This window comes from Phyllobates terribilis, unplaced genomic scaffold, assembly GCF_046119375.1.
Source record: "Phyllobates terribilis strain yellow unplaced genomic scaffold, ASM4611937v1 Scaffold_8__6_contigs__length_399053987, whole genome shotgun sequence".
In the NCBI taxonomy this organism is placed as follows: Eukaryota; Metazoa; Chordata; class Amphibia; order Anura; family Dendrobatidae; genus Phyllobates; species Phyllobates terribilis.
This window is the reverse complement of record NW_027362768.1, coordinates 171,696,337-171,710,460: the sequence shown is the minus strand read 5'-3', so window position 1 is coordinate 171,710,460 and position 14,124 is coordinate 171,696,337. Positions and strand designations below refer to the sequence as shown.

Here is a 14,124-nt window from a genome sequence, read left to right as displayed (position 1 = left end):
TGGGGTCATTCAGCCTGAGAGCAAAGAGAATTTCGCACCATCCACCTTCCCGTTGACTTGGACCATTTTCCCTGTCCTTGCTGCCAAAAAATATCCCTACAGCATGATGCAGCCACCACAATGTTTCACTGTGGGGTTGGTGTTCTTGGGGTGATGAGTTGTGTTGGTTTGGCGCCAGACATAGCGTTTACCTTTTGTGGCCAGAGAAAACCAGTAGAATTTAGTCTGCAGCTCTGGATGTGAATGGAGTCTGAATATACATTTTTTCTCATTGCAATATCTCTGCTTGCTGTCAATGAATAATTCTTTATACTTTTGCTGTAGTTTTCCATCGTCTGCCCACAGGGATTGCAGCCCTGTTTGCATCTTTCTACTATCATGTCAGCATTTTTTGCAATATTTATCCTACAGGATCAGGAGTTGTCATTTCCTATCTTCAGTCGCAGCTAAGAAAACCTCCAGCGCGCCGGCAGCGAGCGTAATAACAGACATTTTGCGCTGCCTCAATCAGTTGTTCTTTCTGTCGGCGCGGCAGGCAAAACAGGGCTGATAATAAAATCCAGGAGCGTATCGCTGCTCCGAGTGGTTTTCCTTGTGGCTGAGCCGGGTAATGTCTGTGAATACAGATATAATTGGATGTACATGTGGATCCGCTTCAGTTGATCTGACTCCGTCCATACACTTGTGATGTGGGCACGCGGTAATCGCTTCCCTCGCAGATGCCGCTAATCTCTGCGGCTGCACACTGTCACACTCCTTCCACTCTGCTACACTAAATATGCAGAAACTTTCATGCTTCACTTACAGTCAAAGGTTCAGAGTCGAAATATTTAATACGGGTTATTATAAGATTCATCCTTAAAGGAGGGAAATCATTGCTGCCCGATAACGTCGCTGGTCAGCTGCTCAATACCACCTGGCGGCCCCCCGATAAAGGTCTTCCCCATAGTCTACCTGTGGCTTATAATCATTTATCCCTATCTGTAGTATAAGCATCTCTCCTCCAATAAGTGACACATTGATGGAATCAGGGTCTCTGCCACTACATCATGCTCAGATTACTCAGCAAAAACCTGGTGATAGTTTCCTTTTAATATGGGTGCATCTAGTAACATGACCACCTCCAGGTTGTTGTAAGGGGCAACCCCTATAAAGGGAATGTGTAAGCACAAGATGACCTACTGTATAACCTAGAAACCACATTCAAGGATATGTTTTTAGATTTGGTTTGAAAATCCACGTCACTATACTATAAAAGAAAATCCTGAAATCTCACAGTTTTTCCTATGATTAGTGAGTTTCATAATAACTGATACATCCTGTACTGTAGAGATCACTTCTAGGCAGTCGTGTCATTATTGACACAGGAACAATTATAATGACTGATAACACCTCTACATACAGTAGATAACATAGAATCCACTATAGGCGATTTCACACCTCACCTCCTCCCCCTCCTGTACATTGATTGATAACATCTCTATATACAGTAGATAACACAGGATCCACCATTCACAATAGGTGATGTCACAGCTCACCTCCTCCTCCTGTACAATGACTGATAACACCTCTATATACAGTAGATAATACAGGATCCACCATTCACAATAGGTGATGTCACAGCTCACCTCCTCCTCCTGTACAATGATTGATAACACCTCTATATACAGTAGATAACACAGGATCCACCATTCATAATAGGTGATTTCACACCTCACCTCCTCCCCCTCCTGTACAATGACTGATAACATCTCTATATACAGTAGATAATACAGAATCCACCATACACAATATGTGATGTCACAGCTCACCTCCTCCTCCTCCTGTACAATGACTGATAACATCTCTATATACAGTAGATAATACAGAATCCACCATACACAATAGGTGATATCACAGCTCACCTCCTCCTCCTGTACAATGACTGATAACACCTCTATATACAGTAGATAACACAGGATCCACCATTCACAATAGATGATGTCACAGCTCACCTCCTCCTCCTGTACAATGACCTCTGCACAGATCACAGAGCTTGCCCATAACACTGTTTCATAGAATTCATTTAGTCAGATCCTGACTATTGTTGCTGTTAATGCCTCATGTGGCTGCTGTAAAGCAAGTCTCTGAACGCCGTGAACAAGACAAGATGTCCGCCCCCTTAATCATGTTCAGAAACTGGAATAAAAAAATCTACAATCAAAATAAAAACATATAAGGAAAAAAAGAAAATGTATCAGTAGATGGTTCAGTTGAATCTTCATTCTCTACTTTTTAGTCGCGTGTTCTTCTCCTTTTTCCTTATGAATTTATTCACTTTGAAATAAAGCTAAAATCCGCCCTGCTGAAGACAAGACGGACTGACAACTCACTGATGGATCAGATGACAGTCTTTAAGGAGGGGGAAAAGTTGTGAGCCGAGTGAGGGAAACACAGGTAGATGTGCTTCTGCTTCCTAGTAAGTGTTTTATCTCACCTTAGTGCTGAATTCACTCTTACCTTGCTCAGTACTGCGGTATATGGAAAGCAGAGTGAGGGAGACACAGGTAGATGTGCTGCTGCTTCCTAGTAAGTGCTTTGTCTCACCTGAGTTCTGGATTCACTGTTACACTGCTCAGTACTGCAGTATATGGAGACCAGAGTGAGGGAGACACAGGTAGATGTGCTGCTGCTTCCTAGTAAGTGCTTTGTCTCACCTGAGTTCTGGATTCACTGTTACACTGCTCAGTACTGCAGTATATGGAGACCAGAGTGAGGGAGACACAGGTAGATGTGCTGCTGCTTCCTAGTAAGTGTTTTATCTCACCTTAGTGCTGAATTCACTCTTACCTTGCTCAGTACTGCGGTATATGGAGAGCAGAGTGAGGGAGACACAGGTAGATGTGCTGCTGCTTCCTAGTAAGTGTTTTATCTCACCTTAGTGCTGAATTCACTCTTACCTTGCTCAGTACTGCGGTATATGGAGAGCAGAGTGAGGGAGACACAGGTAGATGTGCTGCTGCTTCCTAGTAAGTGCTTTGTCTCACCTGAGTTCTGGATTCACTGTTACACTGCTCAGTACTGCAGTATATGGAGACCAGAGTGAGGGAGACACAGGTAGATGTGCTGCTGCTTCCTAGTAAGTGTTTTAGCTCGCCTTAATGCTGGATTCACTGTTACACTGCTCAGTACTGCAGTATAATATCCTCTGTGCCGCATCTTCTGATCATGTGCTACAAAGCCTAGAGGCAGGGACTCATAGATATCTGAAAATTAGAGTCTGCAGAAGGGGAAACTGGTGATTACAGGGCTCAAGTCATATGATGGCCAGAAATCCTGTGATTCCTCCTGTACACACGATGGATTATTCTGAAAAAAATCCCCTGAAATTACAGGTTCCCTTTAAGAAATTGTACTTTCTTAGCAGAGTCTGCTGTTTCGCCGGTTCCATCCATGGTTCCTCCTTCCACCTGGCGTAACCTCAGAGCAGTGAATCCTCAGCGCTCGCTTCAGCCGCGCCTGTCACATCCATCACGTCTGGCGGCAGAATCTGCGCTCATGTATTGATATTATAAGAAGCCTTTCTTCATGCCATGTCTGCGCTCTGCATCTTTTATGTTCTTCTCGGCATTATTTAAACATGGATCCGTCTCTTGGCAACTCTTGAGCTCCTAAAATAGTTTTCGGAGAAGACATTAGAGGCCGCGTCTTCCCTGCGCACAGTCTGTTCTCCGAATGTCAGCGCACAGCGGTATTCCTGCGCACATTTTGTCCCTATCTAAATGGCAAGTGTTCTGCTGTGCACTTAGCAGATGGACAAACAGTTCACAATTACTTTTCCAGATCTGCTTGCTGTCATGGAATGAAAACATTCTTTATATCTAAAGGCTGGAACATCAAATAGAATTATATTTCCCCATTGCCTTTTACAATGTATCAGTCTAGAGCAGGGGCGGGCAATTCATTTTCCTGAGGGGCCACATGAGACTGTTGTGGAGGCCGAACTAATTGACTGAAATTAGCTCTATATTAATATTAAAATACGAATTATATTTATTATGCTTAATATTTGGCAGAATTAAGTATGCTGACATTCCACTATATACAGTGTGAGCCCCCACATAGCCCCCTATGTACAGAATGAGGCCACACACAGCCCCCATTTACAGTGTGCGCCCCACAAAGCACCCCTGTATACAGTATGAGGCCACACCCAGTCCCCTATATACAGTATCAGTCACCACACAGCCCCTATATACTGTATGAGGACGCACTCAGCCCGCATTTACAGTGTGAGCCCCAACACAGCACCCCTGTATACAGTATGAGGCCACTCCCAGTCCCCTATATACAGTATCAGTCACCACACAGCCCCTATATACTGTATGAGGACACACACAGCCCCCATTTACAGTGTGAGCCCCCACACAGCACCCTCTTTATACACAGGGCTGCCACTAGGAATTTCGGGGCCCCATACTGGCAAAATTTTTGGGCCCCCTTGAAATTCTGCCAAGTCTTCGCCCCAGCTCCGCCTTCATCCCTCGAACTTTCCACAGTCCTATCACCCACTCTTGGAAAAACTCTACTTTCTGCACCACGTTCTCACCAATCATACATTAACAGTTCCCATCGAACACCACATCACACACATTGCCAGCAGCTTTTGTTTTCGCTCCAAAAAATTTTAAGCCGCCACCACGACAAGGAAACTCTTCTAGCCGGGCCCTACTCTACTCTAACCTATTAAACATTTCATATAATACCCAATACTCTTTTTAGGTATATTTTTATTTAGGGAATGCGTCACGTACATTTTTTAAAATGAGCAATAATATCACATACAAGGGACAAATACCGTTACACCATGACCATATCACATATTACCCCCACATAGTGACCGCATAATACCACTTACAGGGGACAAATACCGCCACACCGTGACCAGGTCACATATTACCACCACATAGTGACTGAATACTACAATACTGATCATTAATAAGGTAAAATTAGTATTCTGTTTTTTTTTAAGTGCCATTATACACAGTAGCCCTGTACATAGTATACAGTGTATAGTGTCAGTGTACAGATAACACACTGACTCACCGGTGACATCTCTAGTTGAAGTCCTTCATCTTCGCTTTTCCTCTTCATCCCACACAGACCACCATCACCTCTTCCAGCCAGGACTCGTCTCTGTATAAAATAACACAGTTATCTAGAGCAGCTTACAGAGCACATTCCCCAATTTTCCCCAACTTCTACACTACACCAGATGAATTAAAAAAGTGACGGTGTCGCCCTCACAATAGCAGGACCCCCTCTCGCTGAATACAGTATCCTCAAAAATAAAATACATCACAGCAGTAATAATATCCTTCTATTAGCCCCTATAGTAATAATGTCCCACATCCTGCTTCCATATGTACTCAATTCTGGACCCCACATGTCTCTCCATTCTGCCTCCAAATGTGATTCCTTTCTTCTCCCAAATGTGACTCTTTTCTGCCCCCAAATGTTATTCCTTTCTGCCCCCAAATGTCTCCTTTCTGCCCCCAGATGTCTCCTTTCTGCCCCCAGATGTCTCCTTTCTGCCCCCAGATGTCTCCTTTCTGCCCCCAGATGTCTCCTTTCTGCCCCCAGATGTCTCCTTTCTGCCCCCAGATGTCTCCTTTCTGCCCCCAGATGTGACTCCTTTCTTTCTGCCCCCAGATGTGACTCCTTTCTTTCTGCCCCCAGATGTGACTCCTTTCTTTCTGCCCCCAGATGTGACTCCTTTCTTTCTGCCCCCAGATGTGACTCCTTTCTTTCTGCCCCCAGATGTGTCTCCTTTCTGCCCCCAGATGTGTCTCCTTTCTGCCCCCAGATGTGTCTCCTTTCTTTCTGCCCCCAGATGTGTCTCCTTTCTTTCTGCCCCCAGATGTGACTCCTTTCTTTCTGCCCCCAGATGTGATTCCTTTCTTTCTGCCCCCAGATGTGACTCCTTTCTTTCTGCCCCCAGATGTGACTCCTTTCTTTCTGCCCCCAGATGTGACTCCTTTCTTTCTGCCCCCAGATGTGACTCCTTTCTTTCTGCCCCCAGATGTGACTCCTTTCTTTCTGCCCCCAGATGTGACTCCTTTCTTTCTGCCCCCAGATGTGTCTCCTTTCTGCCCCCAGATGTGTCTCCTTTCTGCCCCCAGATGTGTCTCCTTTCTTTCTGCCCCCAGATGTGTCTCCTTTCTTTCTGCCCCCAGATGTGACTCCTTTCTTTCTGCCCCCAGATGTGATTCCTTTCTTTCTGCCCCCAGATGTGACTCCTTTCTTTCTGCCCCCAGATGTGTCTCCTTTATGCCCCCATTGTCCATCATCCTGTCCCGGTGCAGCTTTAAAGAAAAAAAAAAAGTTGAAAAAGCAAAGTTTCTTCTTACCTTATGGTGCTCCAGCTCCGAGCTCTCCCATCACTGGAAGCACGATCACTGGCGCATGACGGTGACGTCATACACCAGTGATGTGCGTACTGACTTCAGCCGCCGGCCGGGCCTGCGGCTGTTATCTATTGCCGTGCGGAAAACTTCCCGCACGGCAATAATTTAAAGTGAACCTGCGTTCGAGAACGCACGTTCACTGAACTGGCAGAACGCTGGGGCCCGTTGAGCAGAAGAATGGGGCCCCGACCGGACCCTCTCTGCTTACCAAGCCCCATACACCAGTAAGGGCAGTAATGCCCTGATGGCGGCCCTGTTGATACAGTATGAGTCCCCGCTCAGTCCAACTATATACAGTATGAGTCCACACACAGCCCCCCCTGTATCCCTCAGTATGACTATATACAGTATGAGTCTTTACACAGCCCCTATATATAGCATGAGCTCCCGCACACAGTTCGCCTATATACAGTATGAGATCGTACACAGCTCCCCTATATACAGTATGAGCCCGCACACAGCCCTCCTATATACAGACACACATCAAAATAAAGTTTTGTTAAATTTCAAACTGTTTTCCACCACAATTCTGGAGCAAACTGCTTGATGAATTGGGTCCAAAGTCTTAGAAAGTTGCAGCATTGCGCAATTAGTATTTCTCTTACACAATTCCCATTAGTAAAGGGATTGTCGAGGATTACTTTCAGAAACATCGCCACCCCATGTGCACAGGTTCTCTTTTGAAGTGCATGGGTCTGAGCTGCAATACCGTGTACAACCTGTGCACAGGTGTGGCGCTGTTTTTGAAAGCAGACAGCCATGTTTTACTAATCCTGGACAATCATTTTAGGCTTTTCAGAGTTTTTGCCGTTATCTTTTGGTTTGAAAAGTTCCTTCTTCTATATCTTGTCTACATGGATACATTACCATTGATATATAGCTGCAGAGGACAAGGATCAGCAACTTGCAGCGCTCCATCTAATGAGAATAGTGCAACACCTTGTGGCTCTCAGGGAATGCTGGGAGCTGTAGTTCCACAATATATGGAGTGTCAAAATTTGCTGATCCTTATAGTTTTTGCAAATAGGGTACATAGAAAAGACCATGCATTGCGGTATATGTTTAGTATAGGCTGCACACCGGGACCATCAGAGTTGTCATAGGGGCACAGTATCTGGCCACTGAATATACAGCAGGACATTTACCGGACGGGTGAATGAGCAGATTCCCGGCGCCATGTGACGGGTTTACATTGTGTAATGCAGCGTGTCGTATTTTGTTACAATATTACCGTAACCGTCCCCACCCCTCCCCCTCTTCTTCTTCTTCTGCCGTCTGGCGGGCATTTAGTAGTAAATTGTATGTTTGGGACAACACAGGAGCCTCCAGGGATTACAAATTGGGAATATTACATTTGTATCTCATCCCGGGGACGTCTGGTGACATTTTCTACTGCTCATATTATATGTTTCCCTGATTAACGTTTATTAAGCACCATTAATATCCTTTTATAACAAGCGGCTGAATAATCCCGCTCGCTTCAGCAGAACGTTGAAGGACATTTTTATTTTTTTGTACGACCGGGATCATTTCACAGTTCATTTCTTTTTGAAAGTCTTCCATCGCTGATGCATCTGTCAGTGCAGCTCTAAAAAAAGAAAGAAAAAAATCACATTCAGATTCAACAGCTTTAACTATTAAATAGTAAGTAATGATCCAGTCCGACTGCGGCTTATGGAACGACTCCACCCTGAACCTAGAGTGCAGCGATGTGTGGAGTTCAGGATGTATCACTGTTATACATATATGCTGAGAATACAAGTTAAAATATTTGGCTTTCCTGAACTTGTTAATGTTGTATACTCCAGTCACATCCAAAGCTGTAGTCAGAATTCTGCACGGTCTTTGCTAAACAGCGTCTGCTATGGTGGAACCTAGGATATGAGGTGGGCTGCAGGACACGTAGGACATGAGGTGGGCTGTAGGAGACGAGGCAGGACGCGTAGGAGACGAGGCGGGCCGCAGGACGCGTGGGAGACGAGGCGGGCCGCAGGACGCGTGGGAGACGAGGCGGGCCGCAGGACGCGTGGGAGACGAGGCGGGCCGCAGGACGCGTGGGAGACGAGGCGGGCCGCAGGACGCGTGGGAGACGAGGCGGGCCGCAGGACGCGTGGGAGACGAGGCGGGCCGCAGGACGCGTGGGAGACGAGGCGGGCCGCAGGACGCGTGGGAGACGAGGCGGGCCGCAGGACGCGGGGGAGACGAGGCGGGCCGCAGGACGCGTGGGAGACGAGGCGGGCCGCAGGCCGCGTGGGAGACGAGGCAGGACGCGTGGGAGACGAGGCGGGCCGCAGGACGCGTGGGAGACGAGGCGGGCCGCAGGACGCGTGGGAGACGAGGCGGGCCGCAGGCCGCGTGGGAGACGAGGCGGGCCGCAGGCCGCGTGGGAGACGAGGCAGGCTGCAGAACCTTACCTTGGTTTTAATACAGTAATAACCCTTAATAATAAGGGTACTAATATTTTCCTCCTTTATGTTATACCTTTTATGGCCCAATTCATCATTTGCTTTTGTTTTTCTTGTTGTATTCATTGATGTTTTTTGCGGCAAATTCTTAAAATGGTAAAAAAAAAAAATCCAGCGTCAGTCTTCTTATAAAAACATATTTGTTGAAAATTCTGTGTTTTTATCAGAAGACCCTGACGCTGGATTTTTTTCCCACCATTTCACATTCCACCTTGTAGAACTACAAGTCCATGAATCAGGTCTCTTGGTGAGTGAGCTGACTTTCCTAATTTTTTTGGTTTATAAAGTCTTTAAAAATGTTTCATGAATTTTGATCCCAAAAATAAATGTTCTCTATTTTTGTCTTTTTAGCGCAAAAAGTTGCACGTTCCTTTAAAATATCACAAAAATTGCACAAAATTTTTAGCTGTACATAATATTATTCCCAAGGGAGGTATGTGGGGAGAAGGGGATGACTGGAGTACATTTGTGGGGAAAAAAATTGCAACTTTGAATCAGCTGAAAATATCTGAAAATCATAAAATAAAGAAAAGGTGAACACATATAAAGTAAACGTTAAAAAAAAAATAGTGCAAGCCAAAAACTAGACAAAAAAAAAAATAATGCAAGAATGAATCGAACCTAAAATGTATTCGCCTACAATTTAATGACTTGTGTCCCTTTACAGGGGTTGTAAGCTACAAGTCTGCAGTTACTCTATGTGACTGCAGACTTGTGAATCTTCACATTGCGCGCTCTGAGGATTCTCCAGTGCCGGGAGCGGCAGGCGCATGATCACAAGTATATGATTTTCAAGCATGCGGTCACTTGCCAACTAGATGGGCACGGCCTCCCTGAATGCAGGTGTATTGAGCGAGGCCAGACAAGTCTAGTCGTAATGTGGCCAGAAGTATGCAAATCACATACTTGCACTCACATGACGGACTGCTCCCGGCACCAGAGAATCCTCATATATAGTTACTGCAGACTTATACCACAAAGCTGGACAACCTTTTAATGCAACCTAACAGTATAGACATTTCTGGGGGTCCTTACTAGGACTGCACAGAGGACCCCCAGTCACCAATCATGTAACTACCAAACCAGGCGACCTGACGAAAGAATGGCATACCCCTTGAACATGCCACAGCCTTCTTGACCACAGTGATTACAGCATTAATCAGCCAGGATCAGAGGTTCCTCCAATCCCGACCGTGAGAGCAGGCCGCTGAGCTGTCATTAGGACATCCATCAAACGTTAATTCTGCTGCACCATAGGGGCAAATTGCTATATAACGTTCAGTTGTTGTGTAACTACAACTCCCAACATGCCTTAACAGCTTTAGATGTAGAAGAAGGCCCCTTACCGACCACCATAATAACACACATAGGCAGCCGTAAAGGAGTTAAGTCCCTCCTTATGCTTCATCCACATCCAGAGCTGCATTCAGAATTCTGCTCTTTACTTGTTAGCTTTCAGATTACAAGATATGAAATATCAGCAGAGGATTATGTTTGGGAACCTGAGGAAGGACCCTTTTTTTTTAGGTAGAAATGTGTTGTCTTATGAAAAAAAAAAGTATGGTAAAAGTTAATTAATTGAGAGACCCTTGATAAGTCTTGGGGAAGCATCTGAATAGATCCATCTTTTATCCTGCACCCCTAGGAAAATACTAGACATGTGACTGCAGCTCTGGTGGTGACTGGAGAATAAAACTTTGGATTTTAGAAATTAATTTTGTTTGGAAATTGTTCCTGATTTAAAGTGATATTTTATTTTTTATTTTCCAGGCCATTAAACAGAGAGAGTCCTGTAACTGCCCGGCTCTCCCTTCCGTGGACCCCAGATCGGTTTTTGAATTGTCTATGAAGCATCTACTCCAGAAACACGGAGAAAACAAAGTGATAACCGGCGCCATCAAACCTCTCCAGGTGGATGACAGAGTGGCGCTCACAGCCGTGGTCAGAGGAGCGTAGCGGAGCGCCCGGCGTGTGATGAGGGGGATATGTACTGCCTTAAAACCTATCTAATTTGTATAAAAGGGTTCAAAACTCCAAAACCCATAAGCTTAATAGGGATCCGAGCTCCATTTTCCTGTACATATCCCCCATTACTGCTCCTCCTCCCTGTCCAGTGTGCGGCTGTAAGACAACTGGCTGCAGCTGAGCCTCTCCCCTCTGCCATGTCGGCAGTAAGACTAGAAATTCCCACCTCTCGATTAAAATGCTGGGCTTTACATGGCCACCCGCTGACAATGGAACTGATCAGCAGATCGTCCCTTGCTCTCTGCAGGATTTCCACAAGATTGATTATTGCAGGCAAACAGTGAGGACAACTTTATTTCCTGATTAATTGTAACATTTCCAGGTTTAACAATCAGATAAACTCTTCCTAATCTCTGTATAAAGGCTTATGCCACTCCCATCGAGCTCAATACTAAATCTGTCTGCAGTAAATTCCTGAGCTCCCTCTAGTGGTGGATGCCGGTATCCAGATTTTGTTTATACGCACTTCTGTAGGGCGAGCCGGCTAAAAAGAAAATGGAGCTCTGACCCCTATAAATGTGTATCATGCACAAAATTTTGGACCTATTTTAAAAAGAAAAAAGAATATACGATCAGTGAAGGGCCACAAACTGATCACAAAGAAATCTAAAGAACAAAACCAGAGCGCCGTGGTCCTTCTGGCCTAGTGAAGGTGATGGGGGGGGGGGGGGGGTAACATTTTCTGCTCAATGGCGTCACAGAGGAAGGTGCACACTGTTTAATTCTCCAAACGTCAGCGCCAGAAACTTTATATCATTGGATATCGCGGGGAGTTCTTTTTATATTACTGAAAAATCTTTTTAAAATGTTTCTAGGGATTTATTCGAGTGTCTTCACTTCTGTTACTCTGATATTTTCAGGAAGCCTTAAAATGACATCAAGTTCTACTCGTCATTATTTTCTTTTTTTTTCTTCAGAAAAAGCAAAACCAGAATATACTGATGTCCCGACTGTGAAAGTTAAATTTACATAAAACCAGAAAAAAAAAGCTTTAAATCCAAGTAGACAAATCCTCTAAGAGCCGAAGGGGCCTGGACTCGGGGCTGACACGTGGTGCCAAACTATCAGGACAGGAGAGCGTTGTGCTGCAAAGGACTGGATCCAGTTGTAACAAAACCCTGTAGCCAAGAAGCATCTGGATATAAACAGCCACATTCACTGACAGCAAGCAGAAATCTTTCAAATGCTGAGGAATTAGGCTCGGGCTAAACGACATGTATCTCCTTGCGACGTAACACCTAAAGATTTGCTATGGTGTCGTGTTGCGACCTGCATCTTTCCACAATTGTAACAAAGAGCTGCGTTTCCAAATGTGTTCCGTTACCTGTTGCTGTCCGCAAACTGTATACGCCTCGCTGTATAGAAGGCAACTACGTTCTGTATGCCACCTGTCTGCTAATTCGTTCATTTATTTTTTTTTTTTTGCAAAAAAATAGTTGCAAAAATTATTTTTTGGTGGTCGCAAGATGGACGTTGCCGTGTAGTCCTGTGCACCTTTTTTTTTTTTCCTTTGTGCTTCGTGGGTTTCTTTCCTGTGATCCATTTGCTCCTTGTTCTTTTAATTTGCGCCTCTCTATTTTATGTGCTCGTCTTTGTTTTTGCTTTTTTTTTTTTTTTCCTGTTCGCCATTGTGGACGAGGTTTGGAGTTTTCAGATGTTTTCATCTGTTTCATCAACTTTGCCTTTTTAAAAAGTTTTTGCACAAATGGACTCTCGCCCCTACCTTCCCCCAGAGTAATTTTATGTACATCTTGAATTTTTACGCCAATTTTACAACATTTTTCAGCAGAACATGAAACTTTTTTTGCTCTAAAAAGCATTTTTGTGCAAAATTCATGAACCACATGTACCATTTCATCATTTTGAAGAATTTTGGTCCGAAAAAAAAGTCACCGAATAACAAAAGAGAAAAAAAAAAAGAAAAGGGACTTAAAAATGCAAGTGATGAATGGGCCCCAAGACTGTTGGATTGGAAAACCCCTTTGATCATTCACCACTGACCCGATCTCGGCTCTGGAGCCGCACCGTCCGTCCATTGTATGGAGCGCTGTGAACGCCATGGTTTACTGCTTTCGGTAGTTTAGTACATTTATCTTCTCACATAATGTGTGCTCCAGTTACATCCAGAGCTGCATTCAGCGTCTCCACTAGTTCCCAGATTATAGGCCTGCTTGTTCAGTGTCTGCACAGAGCACAGGCTAACAGTGAGCTGAATTCTGAGTGCAGCTCTGGATGTGACTTTTTGAGATTTTAGAATGAAGGATTTGTTTTCTTCTTTTGGCCCAGTTAATGGGGGCAATCCCTGAAGGTGGCCACTGCAGAAAGCCGTCGTATATAACATTTCACATTTTCTGCTAGCAGATATCAGGCTGAGGTCACACGGCAACTTTGGCTGCAACTCTGGTATCTCGGCCAAAGATTGCTCTATGCAGCTGCTACATCGCAGCCTGATCGGTGGCATTGCGATCCCCAAGATACTGTGACCAGCAAGTTGGAAACAGCTGAATATTTGCGACCTGCTTGTCTCAGGTGCGGTAGCCAAAGAGGCGCAATGCGATCCCGTTCACTTCCACTGTGCTGCACCAAAAGCACAGCGATCCTTGGCCACGTGACCTGCGTCGGCAAAAATCGCTTTGTATTCCCAGTATGTCTGATATACGTACGAGGAGTCTATCTTTTCTGAACCTCCGTGATGATTGTAGCACTTTAACCAATTTTTGTATCATTTTTATTAAGTTGTTACACTGGTATATTCATGTTTGAACTAGAGATTGCTAAGTGGCTCACTAAGTAGCCCCAGAAAGTAGCAGTCATGGGCCCTACCGGCCCTACCTGAGCCATTCATGTGACCCCTTGTCAACAGAATTTCATTAAGGAGTTAAATAAAATCAGTTTTTCATATTCACTCTGTGTCAAATACTTGAGATTTATTCCAACCCATTTACCCAGAGAGAATTTCTTTCTAAAGGAGCTGTCCCATAAGCAACTTGTATCACCTGTCCTCAGGATAACATATGATTGCTGGTGCCTTGTCTCCTGTGACCTAATGTCACTGCACTGTTGCAGGATATCCCAGTGCAAAGAAGCTCCCTCCCTATCCTTCAAGCTAGGGGACATCCTAGACTATCCCTGTCCACCGGATTACTTCTGATGGTGAAGATGCCAGAGTCACGTGCCTTGCTATGCTC

General features: G+C 44.9%; 1 protein-coding gene across 3 annotated transcripts in view; it reads left to right on the top strand.

Moving 5' to 3' along the window:
• Window positions 1-13,841, top strand: part of OMA1 (OMA1 zinc metallopeptidase) — a 100,625-nt gene extending 86,784 nt beyond the window's left edge. For 2 of the 3 annotated variants that reach the window (XM_073643730.1, XM_073643727.1), the window contains one exon: window positions 10,682-13,841. In XM_073643730.1, coding sequence (XP_073499831.1) covers window positions 10,682-10,867 — 186 coding nt within the window. In that variant the 3' untranslated portion in view covers window positions 10,868-13,841. The remainder of the gene's footprint in view (window positions 1-10,681) is intronic. The other variant, XM_073643729.1, reaches the window with a different exon arrangement.
• The last annotated feature ends 283 nt before the right edge of the window (window positions 13,842-14,124 follow it).